General features: G+C 37.8%; 1 protein-coding gene across 1 annotated transcript in view; it reads left to right on the top strand.

The window, feature by feature from the left end:
* The window catches only part of ALG14 (ALG14 UDP-N-acetylglucosaminyltransferase subunit), a 119506-nt gene that overhangs the window by 46600 nt on the left and 56020 nt on the right, over window positions 1-16886 (top strand). The window contains exon 3 of the mRNA XM_019716850.3: window positions 2497-2628. Coding sequence (XP_019572409.1) covers window positions 2497-2628 — 132 coding nt within the window. The remainder of the gene's footprint in view (window positions 1-2496; window positions 2629-16886) is intronic.

Here is a 16886-nt window from a genome sequence, read left to right as displayed (position 1 = left end):
GTTTTGAGCACAAGTTCACAGTCCCTGATCTGAAATCCTAAAAAGCTCTGCAAACTGAAAGAAAAAATTCCGAGTTTGTCACAAGTTTATTTTGCGAGCACAATCTGATTTGAACTGGTGTGAGGCTTATAGTCTTTATCTCACTTCGTGTGAATAATCATGTTTTGCTGCAAAAATATTAATATGTTTGGTTGGTTCCCCAAAACTCAAAGAGGATATTATGTAATATATGGTATATGTACCATATTATCCATTCAAAACACTTCTGACCCACATGGTTTTTGATAAGGAATTTTGGCTCTATTGTACTATTTGCCTATTACATGTTTTTCAATTAATAATCTCCACAAACTAGGCAAGCACAAACCTCAAACAAAAGTCCTTACAATTTGTCCTCGCTCTGTTACTGCTCCCTGTATAGTCTTATAGTTTGAGAACTATTCAGTATTATTTTCTAGTTCAACATTTAGTACCTTAATCCTAATCCTGAAGGAAAAACAACATTGATTTAATAAATAATTAATAAATAAAAATAGTGAATACCATATTGAGCCCAGATCACTCCTTCTCCACTGTTATAACATAGAAGGAGGAGGAAATAACCTTTATCATCATATGTGAAGCAGAGTGGTCACATGTGCTGAGTGTATAAGAACTACACGCATACCCCCCTGGAGCATAACAGAAGCTTTCAGACACAGTTTCATGCCTTTTTCCAAATTCTGAAAAATTTAGGACCAGTAGTTGTGTGTATTCACTAGTTTAGGAAAAGCTTTTCTATTTTCAAGGATCATATTGTTCCTCCAAGCCAAAGTGGGGATGGGGAGGGGAATATATTAAATCTTCAATCCTTTGCTCTCTGACCTCATCTGTGTGGTAGTCAGGCTCCAAGAAACCCCCAGTCATTCTTATCTCCTGCTCTTCAAGCCCTCATGGAGTCCCTTCCAGATCAAATAGGATTGGCCTATTTAACTAGTAAGGTTTTTAAGAAATGGCGAAGTATGACTTTTGAGGTTAGGTCATGAAAGACATTGCAGTTACTGCCTTGCCCCTCTTGGATCACTTGCTTTTGAGGAGGGTAGTTGCTGTGTAATGAGAACGCTTAAGTAGCCCTATGGAAAGGTCCATGTAGCAAAGAAGTGAGGCATCCTGCCAGAAACCAGCATTAAATTGCCAACCTTGTGAGTGAGCCACCTGCAGCTGCAGGCCAGCCTTCAGATGACTGCAGCTCCATTCAACACCTTGATTTCAATTTCATGAGAAACCCCATACCAGAATAACCCAGCTAAGCCACTCCTGGATTCCTAGCCTCCAGAAACTGGGCGAAACAAGTATTCGTTGTTTTAAGCTGCTAAGCGTTGGGGTAATCTGTTATTCAGGAAAAGATAACAAATACACCTGGAACTTTGATTCAGGGAAGAACATTGGTTTCTCTGATTATGAAAGTAATAATCCATGCTTGTTTCAAATTTCAAACATAGATATATGTTACCTAGAAAATGAAACTATCCTATTATATCACCCACTTTACAATTTGTGGCAAATAGTCCTAGAGTCTTCTCCATGCAAATACTAATATGTATACATATGTGTATACAAACACATGCGGGTGTGTGATTTGTTAATACACATTGGCTCCTATTAGACACACTGTCCTGCAACATGCATGTTCACTTAACCACGTACCTTGGCACATCTTTCACATATGTTCATATAAATCTAGGTTCCTTTTAATATATCTCCATGTATTTTATTGTATGAACTTCTCCATTCCCTATTAGAGGATATTTAGGCTGTTTTCAATTTCCACAAATACAAACAGTGGTATAGTGGATAGCATGTGGGTAAATCCGGGGTTATATTTCTGGAAGCAAAAACGCTGGATCCAAAGTAGACACGCTTAAAATGCTGATAGATCTTTCCAGATTGCCCTCCCAAAAAGTTCTACGAATGTATTTGCCCAGGGAATGTAAATGTCTGTTTCCCTCCACCCTCCACAACACTGGGTATCTGCAATCTTTGTCAATCAGGTAGGTGAAAAATGACTCATTGCTTTATTTTGTATTTAATTGTTAACCATCTTTCCTTATGTTTATTGGCTGTTTGTATTTCTTCTGTTTAGGACTATCAGTGCATATTCTTTGCCCATCTTGGTCCTAGGTTATTGGTCTTACATATTGATTTGTAAGGACTCTGTAGGTCAACATGTTAAGCTCTTTGCCTAAAACATATTTTATAGAAAATTTTCCCCAACTTATTGTCAAAGCTGACTTTAACATTTTGAATCATATTTTGGAACTTTTCTGTCATAACCCAATAATGTCTGTTGTATAAAACATGAAAAAGACTTTATAACTTAGTTTAAAAATAGCTAGATTGAAAATTTTAAATAATCAAGAAAGCATTTCCTATTATACATACCAGTGTTAACTGTTACTATGTTTAACTTGGGTATCAGCAGGCTAGTTGACTTGAATTTTTATTATTTCCTTCTAGTTTCCCAAATATTATATCCACCGTATTCCCAGAAGCCGTGAGGTTCAGCAGTCCTGGCCGTCCACAGTGCTCACTACCTTGTACGCCTCGTGGCTCTCCTTTCCCCTGACTTACCGAGTGAAGCCTGATTTGGTATGTATGACCATCACTCCTATGGACTGTTCATTAGTAACTGGACATGTTGTTTTCTTAGACAGCTACCATTTATAAGTGTGCCAGTTACAATACTAGACCTTTCACTAAACATATGCTAACATTTATCACTTAAAAGCACTTTGCTGAAAGAGGGGAGAAATTTGTCTTCCCTTTCTAGCTATAACTTGAACTCAAAATGTGCCCCTTTCTCCTCCTGGTCTCATGACACTAACAGAGCAGTATCTTCAACTAATTTGTGCTGCTATTCACCTGTGGTTCCTGAGCCAACACCATGTGTTTGTCAGCGTGACAAGAGCCAATTTTTCATTCCTTTTCAATACTCTTCTTGTTTTTGTCAAGACTCTGTTACCAAATATGGTATGCAGTGAGCAGAAGGTCATACACACTCAAGTTTTTATAGGAAACTAATACGGAAAATAGAAATATGAAAACTTAATTAGTGCACTGTGTGCAACCCTACCTTCCTTATCTATAAAGGTCTTAAGTTCTCTGTGGTCTTTAGGAGGAAGTTCTATTATTAAATTCTAAATGCACTTCAGTAGACAATGCAGAGCAGTGGATATGTTATCACAGTAGTGTGCACAGTTCTTAAATAATACTCTCATTCCTATTTAAGGCAGAATCCATTAATCAGCATAGCCTGAAAGGAAATCCTTTACTTGCTTTCCATGTACATGAGTTTGGGCACAGTGGATATTTTTCTCATGAATAGATGAATAGAAATTCACTTAGCTACAGTAATTTTGAAGGATCTCTATAATTTTGGTCATTACCTTTCACCAGCTGGATTGCAATTCAAGTCCCTCCCTTGGATGAGAATCTTGAAATCTGCGTTTTCTACATGAGTAGCTTAGGTTGATTTTAAAAGAAATAATTTATACACAGTGAAATGTACAGATCTTAAGTGTATAGTTTGATCACATCTCTATCAAGATAAAGAATGTTTCCTTGACCCCAGAAGTTGTTCTCCTGCCCCTTCCCAATCAACCTCTAGCCCCAAGCAACCACTTTCTGATTTCTGTCACCATAGATTAATTTTGCTTATATTTATTTTTAAATTTTTGACAGAATAAATTTATCTCAGTCTCCAAACACATTTGTAGTGTGTGGAATTCAGATGTTTCCTTAAAGGATCACTATTGTCCTGAAAGGTTTATTTATTTCTAAAACTCAGGAGACAAAATCAAAGGGAGAAAAGGGGTCTTCACATTTTAAGCTGGAAACTTCAAGTTTACATTTACCAAATCACTAGAGGCATGGCCACTTTCACTGGCAACAGCTAGGTTGAGTATGATGACTTTAGGACTCTATGGTGTTATGGCTCCCTGTGTGGAGTCCTTCTCCTGTGCAGCCAGCAGGCAGGGGCCGTCTTTCCTATGTTGAACCCTCCCCCCACACAAATCTGAATCTGCATTGGACTGGTGAGCTCCACCCTGGTGGCTTGGGACCCCGCCACACCCAACTCACCCAAAGCTGGAGACACTTCCTGGTAGAGCAACCAGCCCCACCCACAGTGCACACTTTCTTGGACAACTATTGGGTTCACAGGCCCCAGGTGGCTGGTGGCTGGTCTCTGTGGACTCTGAGACTTGTGCTGAGTAGCTCCAGGCTCAGCACTGACACCAAACAAGAATCTACATTAATCTGGTGAGCCGTCATTCTACCTTGGTGACTCCCTGAGACCCTGTCTCACCCAACTCATATACCACATGAGGCTTTTTCAGCAGCTAAACTTTATGGGAATCAGCAGGTGGCAGCAGGCCTTGGGGGGAAGGAGGGTTCTGGCTTTTTGTGGAGCTACCCAGGCCCAGTACTAGTAGCAGCCTTCCTTGGTTCACAGCATGACCTCTCCCACGTGCCTCCAGGTTTTGCACATGCAGCAACCAACGGTGGATCACTTTGTAGCTCCTACCAGGTAGACCCTGGCTGGTCACAAGCAGTGGGTGACCTGGGCCTGCACCAGAGCCCTCCCAAGAGGCCCAAAACCAACATACTTGGAGGTTGGCTTCAGACCATAGCAGAGCACCACCCAATTAGCCCCACAAGCAGCACACACAAAGGGTGGTCTTGGCAGGCACCAGAGCCTGCTAAGGTGAATCCCACCCCTTAGCAGGTGGACCTGCTAAGGTCCACCCCCACATAGCAGCCTGTAAGCTGTGGATGTGGCCAAACCCCACAGCCAGTCCTCCTGAGGGTAAGTCTCACCCACTGATGTGTCAATAGCAAGCAAGGCTCAACTATGACAGAAGGGCACATACAACGCACACAAGGGACACTCCTGGAGCACCTAGCGCAAGTGACCAGGGAGACTGTGCCACTGGGCCCCACAGGGCACCTACAACATAAGGCCATCTGGCCAATACTAGGAGATATAGCAGATCAATACATAGAAACAAACACAGAGAGGCAGCCAAAATGGGGAAACAAAGAAATACATCCCAAATGAAAGAACAGGAGAATACTCCAGAAGAACAACTAAATGAAATGGAGGCAAACAACCTACCAAATACAGAGTTTAAAACAATGGTGATAAGGATGCTCAAGGAACTTACTGAGAATTTCAACAAAGAGCAAGAATGAAAAGGGACATGGAAACCATAAAAAAGAATCAATCAGAAGTGAACAGTACAATAACAAATGAAGAATTCGCTAGAAGGAATAACCAGCAGACTAGATAAAACAGAGGCTCAAATCAGTGAATTGGAACACAAAAATAGCAGAAAACATCCAATCAGAACAGCAAAAAGAATCCAAAAAAATGAGGATAGCTTAAGAGACCTCTGGGACATCAAGTGTAACAACATTCTCATCATAGGGGTAACAGTAGGAGAAGAGAGAGAGCAAGGAATTGAGAACCTGTTTGAAGAAATAATGACTGAAAACTTTCCTAACCTGGTGAAGGAAAATGACATACAAGCCCAGGAAGCACAGAGAGTCCCAAACAAGATGAACCTAAACAGGCCCACACCAAGACACATTATAATTAAAATGGCAAGAGTTAAAGACAGAGAATCCTCAAAACAGCAAGAGAAAGGCAACTAGTTACTTATAAGGAAGTTCCCATAAGACTGTCAGATGATTTCTCAACAGAAACTTTGCAGAACAGAAGGAAGTGGGAGGAAATATTCAAAGTGATGAAAAGCAAGGACCTACAACCAAGAGTACTCTATCCAGCAAGGCTATCATTTAAAATCTTAAGGACAGATAAAGAACTTCCTAGATAAGAAAAAGCTAAAGTAATACCAAATATGTATTACAAGGAATGCTAGAGAGACTTCTTGAAGGAGAAGAAGGAAGAGAGGGAGGGGGAGGAGACAACGAAGAAAATGTATGAATAAAATGTCAATAACTACAGATCTATCAATGATTATTTTCAATGTAAATGGATTAAATGCCCCAATCAATAGACATAGGATGGCTGGATGGATAAGAAAACAAAATCCTTACATATGCTGCCTACAAGAGACTCACTTCAGATTGAAAGACACACACACACTGAAAGTAAAGAGATAGAAAAAAAGATATTTCGTGAAAATGGAGACAAACAAAAAAGCTGGAGCAGGAAAACTTATACCAGACAAAATAGACTTTAAAACAAAGGTTATAACAAGAGACAAAGAAGGGCCCAGTAATCCCACTTCAGGGTATTTATCCGAAGAAACCCAAAATGCTACTTCAAGGGGACATGTGCATTGTTTACAATGGCCAAGATGTGGAGGCAGCCTGGGTTCCATCAATGTATGAATGCGTGAAGAGAAGATGGTACATACTCGTATATGCAATCGAATATTACTTGGCCATGGAAAGGAAAGTGCTCTTGCCATCTGCAGCAGCATGGGTGGCCCTGGAGGGTATTGTGCTGCTGAGTGGAGTGTCAAACAGAGAAAATAGATGCAATGTGATTTCACTTGTATGTGGAATCTAAAGAACAAAATAAACAAACTACAAAACAGAAATAAACTTAACGGATACAGAGAACATTTTGATGGTTGCCAAATGGGAGGGGATTGGGATAGTGGGTGAAAAAGGGGAAGGGATTAAGAAGTACAAATTGTTTGTTACAACGTGGTGATGGGGATGTAGGGTATAGCATAAGGAATATAGTTAATAATATTGTTAAAACTATGTATGGTGTCAGGTGGTTATTAGATTTATCATGGTGATAGATGGGAAGAGGGCTGGGGGCAGGGTGAAAAAGGAAAAGGGATTAAGAAGTACAAATTGGTAGTTAAGACATCGTCATGGGGATATAAAGCATAGGGAATATAGTCAATAATATGGTAATAACTCTGTATAGTGAGAGGCGGGTACTAGACTAGTCAGGCAGATCACTTCTTAAATTATACAAATGTCTAACCACTATGCTGTACACCTGAAATTAATGTGAAATAATATTGAATGTCAATCGTAATTTAAAAATTTAAAAAGAGGGGAAAGGTGAAGGGAAATAAGTGGTCCAAAATTCCAGATATAAAACAGGTAAGTCATGGGGATGTAATGTACAGCATAGGGAATACAGTCGTTAATATTGTGATAGTGTGGTACAGTGTCAGGTGGTTGCTGGACTTACCATGGTGATCACTTCTTTGGGCATATAAATGTTGAATAACTATGGTGTATACCTAAAACTAATATAATATTGTATGTTGTATATTTTTAATAAAAATGTTTTTTAAAAAGAGATTGTAATCTCCTGAGAGACCAGTAACCAAAAAAAAAAAAAATGTAACCAAAATCAGATCAATGGTTGCCAGTGTCAGGGATTGGGGAAAGAATTGACTACAAAAGGACTTGAAGGAACTTTTCTGAGTAAGAAACTGTTCTCTATCTTGATTGTGGCAATGGTGGTAGTTACTTAATTGTACGCATTTTTCAAACTCAGACGTGTACACTAAAAGATAAATTTTACTGTATGTAAATTACATCTCAATCAATATGAATTTTTTTAAAAGTGGATTAAAATATGTGTAATTGCCAAAAGCATCAAAATATTTGGCTTTCCGTAGCCTTACATATGGCATTTAACAATCTTTGAGTAAAAGTGATTTGGTGAGTCGTTTCTCCCTGCTTTCTTGACACTGAACCACTTCAGTGTTTATAAGGCCTAGAGAAGTGGAACAAATATTTAAATTAACTTGACAGCATTTGTCTAAAATTTCTGGCATAAAATTCAGCACCTTTCTATTAAAAATCTGGGTCAGGGCGCAGCAGAAGCAGCCAAAAATGGCATATTTCATCACATGAACTGAGCTCTCTGGTCATTTCAGTCTCATTATTTTTTGTTTATCTCTGTAACCTTGGAAGCAAGTGAATAGAGTTAGTCAAACTTGGAATGCTATATTATGTGTTTGATTAGTAGGTGAATCTATTGTCACTGAAGTGGTAGCTATTAAAAGTATTATCTCAAGTGCCCGCTAGGTGCTACTTTTCCACTTGGATATCTAATAGGCATCTCAGTCTCTTTTGGTTCAAAATAGTAGATATTTCCTCCTCTTCCCCAGCTTGGTAAATTTGCCTGAGTCAGATGTCCAGTAGACATCATTGATTCCTCTGTCCCACACCCTATTTCACATGTTCAATAGGCAAGTCCCGCCAACCATGTCTTCAGAATTTGTCACCCAATCTGCCCATTTCTGCCCATATTCTCTACCACCTTGCCATCCAAGCCCCCAGTGCATGTCTCCTAACTTGTCTGCCTGTAGAAGAAGTTCATGATGCTCTGCAACTTTTTCACCACTTAACAACCAATTTGTTTTTAAAAAATGTAATAGGTTCTGTTACTTCCCACTTAACATCCTCTAGTGGCTTTCGGTGCTCTTAGAATCAAGTCCAAACTTCTTCGTGACCTGCACACTCGTCCCAACTTGCTTCTCTGACGTTTTCTCCTTTCTTCCCCTAGTTAACTATGTGTGAGCCAGGACTGCCCTTTTTTTTTTTTTTAAAACAAACCCAGCTGATTCATATCTCAGAGGCTTTGTACTTGTTGACCCCTGTGCTTGGGACTCTGACCTTGATCTAAACAGGACTAGCTCTGAACTCAGATGTTACCTCCTCACAAAGACCGGCCCTGACTCCTGGCACTTTGTCCAGCTCAGCTTCATCCCCCTCACACTGCCCTGCTTTAGTTTCTGCATAATACTGATCCCAATAAAAAAAATCATCTTTCTACATGTTTGTTTATTTTCATTCTGTAAGAACTGTGACTGCCTTTTTCACTGTACTTACGCCATAGTGCCAGAGCCCTGGTAGCCTCTCAATATATATCCTTAATGAATATTCCAGTCACTGTGCTGGTTAACTCAGTGCAAGCATGAGTGAAACATGGGCCCTGCATTCAAAGAGCTTACACTCTGGTGGAGACAACAAATGGGAAAGTAATTATAACACAGTACGTCAAGTGCCTTAATGGTGGGAAGTGAAAATCACTCTGGGAGTATTACATGAAGTCAACAGTTCATATATTCACAGATATTTGTTAGAACCCTGCTCTGTGACAGGATTTATAGTATGTTTGAGAGATATAAAAGTCAGCACAGTAGATAGCAATCTTGCCCACAGCTGGGTGATTACATGTGATAGATCCTCTGTGCAGAGTTGGGTAAGGTTCAGAGTGGAGGTAACATTTAAGCAAAGATGGGTAAGAGTTGATCAGTCAGAAAAGAGAAAAAGGTCATTTTAACAAGAGTGCACATTAGTGAGTCCATTGAATAAGAGTCACATAATGTATATAAAGTTGAAATATTTAAACTATACTTTTATTAATTAGAATTTTACGCAGAATATTTTAATGTTATAAGAAATTAATGGGACCTGGAACTTGAAATGCCAGTGCAGTGGTAAGGTAGTCATTTTTTTTAAGGCTAAATATGTAAGTACTGTTAAGATGACACATTTGGCTTTTCCGTAATCCCCACAGACTTCTTTTCATTGAAATATTGAAATCCAATGGAAGTTAATGGAAATGGCCACTTCAGCATTTTATTATCATTTTGGTTCATGTGAATGAATCCACCTAAAAGTCGTATTTTTAAAATCTTTTAGAAAAATAACATTTATTGAATGTTTCCTATGTGTCAGGTACAATTTCGGTACTTTACATATATTAACTCATTTAATTCTCCTAACAGTCCTCTGACATAGTACTATGTGCCTCCTTTCTATAGATGGGGAGCTCAAAGTTCAGAGAGGTCTAAGTACCATAGTCACAGAGCTAGTCAGTGTAGCATAACTCCAGTTCTCTTTAGAAGTGCATCAGATTCTGCCAGTATTAGCTAACTTGCTCAATTAAAAACTTAACTAGTACTTTTGTAGCATCTGCATTGTAGCAGGCATTGAAAGTGATGAATGAAATATAGCCAGTGTCCTCAAGAAGCTTAATATGTAGTTAGCTTCAAGAAAAATAGAGTCAAGAAACAACAAACAACAGGTAGACATGAAATGGAGAGTAATTCTGTTGGGGAAAAAACCAAGTACATTTCTATAATATAATACATCATCTATATATCACCTTGTGTGCTCACTACCCAGAGTCAGTTCTTCCATCACCATGTATTTGATGTAATTTTACTAACTATTGTCACCGCAATAAATTTAATTTAAAAACTATTTAAATCAGAAATAGTTCTTCCATCTCTGCAGCCTACAGCTTGTTCTGCTACTTGAGAGCCTTTTAAAAAAGCATTTGAATACATCCTTTTTAAGCATTTTTTTTATTTTGAAATAACTGTAGATCCTAAGACGTTGCAGAAATAGTACAAAGAGTTCCATGTACCCCTCAACCCAGCTTCCCCTAATGGTGATGTCTTATATAACTAGTATAATATCAAAACCAGAAAATTGATATTAGCACAATAGTGTTAACTAGACTTACAGATCTTACAGTTTTCATCACTTTTATTATGTATTCATGTGTTATTGTGTGTGTGAGTGTATGTCTAGTTCTGTGCTGTTTTATTCATTTATTTATCTATGTAACCACCACCAAAATCAGCATATATAACTGTCCCATACCACAAAGGAACTCCCTTGTGCTACCCCAAGCCCTGTCCCACAGCCCCCAATAATCTGTTTTCCATCTCTATAGTTTCAAGAATGTTCTATAAATGGAATCATGCAGTATGGAACCTTATGAACTTGCCCTTTTTTTTGCTAACTATAATATACTTGAGATCCATTCAGTTTTTTTCATGTATCAATAATTCCTTTTTATTGCTCAATGGGATTCCAGTGTATGGATGTATCGGTTTGTTTAACCATTCACCCATTGAAGGACATTTGAATTGTTTGCAGTTTTTTGCTGCTATGAGTAAAGTTTCTATGAACATTCATGTACAGGTTTTTGCATAAACATAAGTTTTCGTTTCTCTGGGTAAATACCCAAGAATAAGATTACTGGGTCTGATAGAAAGTTCAAGTTTAGTTTTATAAGGAACTGTCCAACTATTTTCCATTGTGGCTGTCAAACTATTTTCCGTTGTGGCTGTACCATTTTATATCTCGCCAACACCGTATGAGAGCACCAGTTTCTCTGCATTTTTTCTAAGCAAAAGTTTTGACTTTTGATAAAATCTAATTTATCAGTTTTTTTCTTTAATGAATCATACTTCTGTTGTTCTTCACCTAGCCCTAGATCCCAAAGATTTCCTCATGCAAGATTTTAAATTCTTCTAAAAGTTCTATAGTTTTATGTTTTTCATTTAAATTCATGAATCATTTTGACATAAGATGTGAGGTTTAGATGGAGGCTCATTTTGCCTATCACTGCCCAGCACAATTTGTTTAAAAAATGCTTACCTTTCTCCACTCAATTGTTTTTGTCCCTTTGTCAAAAATCAATTGTAAATTAAAAAAAAAAAAAAACTGGTCAGGTGTATTTGTGTTGACCTACTCCTGGAATCTTTGCTCGATTGATCTCTGTGTCTGTCCCTCTACTACATTGTTGTGATCACTACAGCTATATATATATTAAGTCTGAACTTCAAGAGTGGTATCTCCCACTTTATTCTTCTTTTTCAAAATTGTTTTAGCTATTCTAGTTCCTTTGCTTTGTCATGTAATTTTTAGAATAAGTTTCTCTATATGTACAACAAAACTTTGCTTTTGGTAGGAATTGTATTGTATTTATACGAGATCTGACAATTAAGTTTGCAAACTTGTTGCAGCGATGTTGCTAACCTTTTTTGATACCAGAGGGATTATTCATTATGAATTTGTACCAACTGGACAAACAGTTAACCAAGTTTACTAATTGGAAGTGCTGAAAAGGCTGCGTGAAAAACTTAGATGACCTGAACTTTTCGCCAACAATTCATGGCTTTTGCATCACAACAATGTACCAGCTCACATGGCACTGGCTGTGAGGGAGTTTTTAACCAGTAAACAAATAACTGTATTGGAACACCCTCCCTACTCACCTGATCTGCCCCCCAATGACTTCTTTCTTTACCCAAACGTAAGGAAATATTGAAAGGAAAACATTTTGATGACATTCAGGACATCAAGGGTCATACGACAACAGCTCTGATGGCCATTCCAGAAAAAAAATTCCAAAATGGCTTTGAAGGGTAGACGAGGCACTGGCATTGGTACATAGCTTCCCAAAGGGAGTACTTTGAAGGTGACCATAGTGATATTCAGCAATGAGATATGTAGTACTTTTTCTAGGATGAGTTCGCTAACTTAATTGTCCGACTGCGTCTGATAGTTTGGGGGAGTTTGACATCTTTACTATATTGAATTTTCCAATCCATGGATAGGTATGTCAATCTATTTATTTAGATCTCCTTTTATTTCTTTCATCAATGTTTTGTAATTTTCAGTATATAGATCATGTACATTTTTTTTAATTAGTAACTTGATATTTCACTTCTTTGTATCTATTATAAATTATAAATGGTATTGTGTTGTTAACTTTGGTTTCTACATGTTGCGAACATATAAAAATACAATTTGATCTTTGTTTTTTAATCTTATATCTTGTGATCTTGCTGACCTCACTTATTAAATCTAGGAGTTTTTAAAATAGATTTCCTAGGATTTTTTACATAGACACAATCATGTAGTCTCTAAACAGGGAAAGTTTTATTCTCTTCCAACCAGTGTATCATTTGTTTCCTTTTCTTGCTTTATTACACTGACTAGGACTTCTAGAATAAGAGTGATGAGAGCAGACATTTTTGTTTTGTTCCCAATTTTAAGGGAAAAGTGTTCGTTCTTTCACCACTAAGTATGATGCTGCCGTAAGTTTGTTTAATGGATGCTCTTTGTCAAGTTGAGAAAGTTTGCCTTCTGTATTAGGGTTCTCCAGAATGGATAGAAGAAGATTTTACTCGGCTTTTTTGTCCCACTTAGGTCTTCAGTTGATTAAACAAAGCCCACCATACTAGGGAGAGCAGTCTGCTTTCCTCAGTCTATAAATAGTAATCTCATCCAAAACACCTTCACAGACACACCCATATTAATGTTTGATCAACTGTCTGGGCACCCTGTGGCCCAGTCAAGTTGTTACATAAAATTAACCATCACATCTCCGTTCCTAATTGGCTGAGAGTTTTTTCATTAATGAGTGTTGAATTTTGTCACATGCGTTTTTTGTATCAATTAATATGATTATGTGATTTTTTTCTTTAACCTATTGATATGGTGCATTATATTGATTGAGTTTCAAGTATTGAAATAGACTGCACTCCTGAATTAAATCCCACTGGGTCATGGTGTAAAATTTTAATATAGAGATGGACTAGTTTGCCAGTAATTTGTTGGGAATTTTTATGACAACATTCATGAGGAATATTCATCTTTACCTTTCTGTTTTGGGCTGTTTTTTTCTCGTTTTGCTATTGAGGTAATACTGGCCTTATGAAATGATTGGAAAGTGTTTCACTCTGTGTTTTCTGGAGGAGATAGTTTAGAATTGACGTTAATTCTCCTTTGAATGTTTGGTAAAATTCTTCAGTGAAATCATCTGATCCTGGATATTTCTTTTTCAGAAGCTTTTTAGTTACAAATTACATTTCTTTAATTGTTTTAGGATTATTCAGGTTATCTGTCTCATACTGAGTGAATTTCGATAGTTTGTAGTTTTAAAGGAGTTGTTCCATTTCATCTAAATTGTCAACTTTATGTGTGTCGAGTTGTTTGTAGTATTTCCTTATTATCCTTTTATACAGCTTTAGGATCTGTAGTTATATTCCTTGTTTCATCCCTTATACTGTCAATGTATGTCTTCTCTCTTTTTATATTTGTCAATCTTATTAGAGACACCAGTTTTACTGATCTTTTCCAAGTATCGGCTTTTTGTTTCGTTTATTTTCTCTGCTCTCATATTTAGTATTTCCTTTCTTCTGATTGCTTTGGGTTCAATTTGCTCTTCTTTTTCTAGTTTCTTAAAGTAGGGGCTTAGATTATTGGTTTAAGATCTTTCTTCTTTTCTAATGTAAGCATTTAGTACTATAAATTTTCCTCTCAGCACGGTTTTAGCTTTATCCTACAAATGTTATGTTCTATTTTCATTTGGTTCTAAGTGTTTTTTATGCCTTTTGAGACTTCCTCTTTGACCCATGTATTATTTAGAATGCTTTGTTTAATTTTCAAGTATTTAGAAAATTTTTTTCCTGTTATTCTCTTATGGATTTCTATTTTTAATTCCATTATGGTCAGGGAACATACTCTGTTTTTAAGTATGTTGAGGTTTGTTTTATGAGCAATGTTATGGTCTATCTTGGTAAATATTCCATGAGTATTTGAAAAGAATGTGTGTTCTGCTTTGTTGTGTGGAGTGTTGTAAAATTGTCTGTTAGATTCTATTAGTTGATGATGTTGTTGACTTCTTCTATATCTTTGCTGATTTTCTATCTGATATAGTTCCATTGATAGCAGCCAAGAGACATGGAACACTTTGGTAGCCCTTCTAAAACCGTGTCTGAATAGTCCCCCTGATTTTGGCCCTTCATAATCTGTTCTATGCCCTTTTCCCCCTAGTGTAATGTACACATTGATCCCATAGTAATATGAATTTTAACTACTCCTTGTAGTTCACTGTTTTGCATCTGGAACCCAAAGATTTCTTCACTGTTGTGTCTTCTCTAGTTTTTCCAAAAAGTAAGAGTCTTTGAGTTAGTCTTTGATTGAGTAGGCTGATCTCGCACTCTATTGAAAATATACCCCTGAGGCAAAATGAGTTTGTTTCAATGAGAAGAGAAAATTTAATTTGTAAGGTTGTTGGTCATTAAACTAAAGTACAAGGACTGCTTATATTAGTGGGGGGGAAATCTGTAAAGTTCTTGAGGGTAAAGGCCATGTATTTTTGTGGTTCCCATGGCCCTTCCTAGAGAAGTGCCTTTCACATATTTGTGGAATGACTTAAAAATAAATGATTGAATCCTGGACGATGTGAGTCATCACAAAGACAAAGACGCCCGCTGCCTACACTGGTGCTCTTCTCAGGCTTCATGAAGAGACTGAAAAGCTAGAAGGGTTTTCTGAGTCTGCAGTGTTTATTCCTGGCTTCATTCCAACCTGGCTGTAGTTAAATGAAGTACTCAAACAGAGGTCTGCATTTAAAAATGAAACCTAATTTAATTTTAATCAAGTGAAAAATAAATTTCATATTCTACATATATAACAAATTGGGAATAAATGAACCGTTTCAGCCTAATACTGTACCTCTTTGCCTAAAGCTGAAGCTGATTTAACTCACCAAGACAAATTTAGATGTATTTATTACATGTACACTCATGCTCTATCTGAAAGAAGACTATTATTTTACTTAGTCATTTTTTTCCATGTTTCATACCCAGTTTGAACTGTGAAATGTCTAAGTTCATAACAATAGCAAGCTGGTGACATGGATAGTGGGTTATTGTCTATAAGTGGGATACTGTGATTTATTTTCAGTTAGGCATTTTCTGTGGTGAGCCACAAACTGGGTGGCACCAGGATCACCACTGTTGGCATAGTATATATACTTTTTATTGGTCTATTGCTTGACATGTCTTTAAAACATGAAGAAGAGTCAATTAGGTCTCATTGAACAGGGGGTAGCTGTCAGGATCTCTCTTCTTCCCAAGCTGCACATACACTGAAGCAACCATGTCTAAGGGACCTACAGTTGGCATTGATCTCCATACCACCTATTCTTGTGTGGGTGTCTTCCAGCATGGAAAAGTGGAAATAATTGCCAATAATCAGGGAAACCAAACCACCCCAAGTTATGTCACCTTACTCATACCGAAAGATTGATCGGTGATGCTGCAAAGAAGCAAGTTGCAATGAACCCCAACAACATGGTTTTTTATGTCAAATGCCTCATTGGTCATAGATTTGATGATGCTGTTGTTCAATCCTATGTGAAGCATTGGCCCTTTGTGGTGGTGAATGATGCTGGCAGGCCCAAGGTCCGAGTAAAATATAATGGAGAAGCAAAAAGTTTCTATCCAGAGGAAGTGTCATCTATGGTTTTAATGAAGATGAAGGAAATTGCAGAAGCCTGCCTTGGGAAGACCAATGCTATCGTCACAGTACCTGCTTACTTCAGTAACTCTCAGTGTCAGGCTGCTAAAAATGCTGGAACTTCTGCTCGTCTCAATGTACTTAGACTCATCACTGAGCCAACTACTGCTGCTATTATTGCTCGTGGCTTAGACGAAAAGGTTGCAGCTGAAAGAAATGTGCTGATCTTGCACTTGGGAGGTAGCATTTTTGATGTGTCAATTCTCACAATTGAAGATGGAATCTTTGAGATCACATCTATAGCTGGCAATAGCTACTTAGGTGGAGAAAACCTTAACAACTGAATGGTCAGCCATTTTATTGCAGAGTTCAAGCAGAAGCATAAGAAGGACATCAGTAAGAACAAGAGGGCTAGCCGTTGCCTCCATACTGCTTGTGAACGAACGTCCAAGTGTACTCTCTCTTACAGCACCCAGGCCAGTAATGAGACTGATTCAATTAATGAAGGAATTGACTTCAATACCTCTATCACTCATGCCTGATTTGAAGAACTGAATGGTGACCTTTTCTGTAGCACCCTGGGTCCTATAGAGGAAGCCCCTTGGGATGCCAAGCTCAACAAGTCCCGGGGCAGCCAGTTGGCTCAGTTGGTTAGAGAGCAGTGCTCATAACATAGGTCGCCAGTTCAATTCCCACATGGGCCAGTGAGCTGAGCCCTCCACAACTAGATTGAAAAAAAAAGAACGACTTGACTTGGAGCTGATGGGTCCTGGAAAAACACACTG

The sequence above is a fragment of the Rhinolophus sinicus genome, chromosome 7, assembly GCF_057876585.1.
Source record: "Rhinolophus sinicus isolate RSI-liver-muscle chromosome 7, RSI-T2T, whole genome shotgun sequence".
Classification (NCBI taxonomy): domain Eukaryota; kingdom Metazoa; phylum Chordata; class Mammalia; order Chiroptera; family Rhinolophidae; genus Rhinolophus; species Rhinolophus sinicus.
The sequence above is the reverse complement of the archived record's forward strand: the minus strand, read 5'-3'. Positions and strand labels throughout refer to the sequence as shown.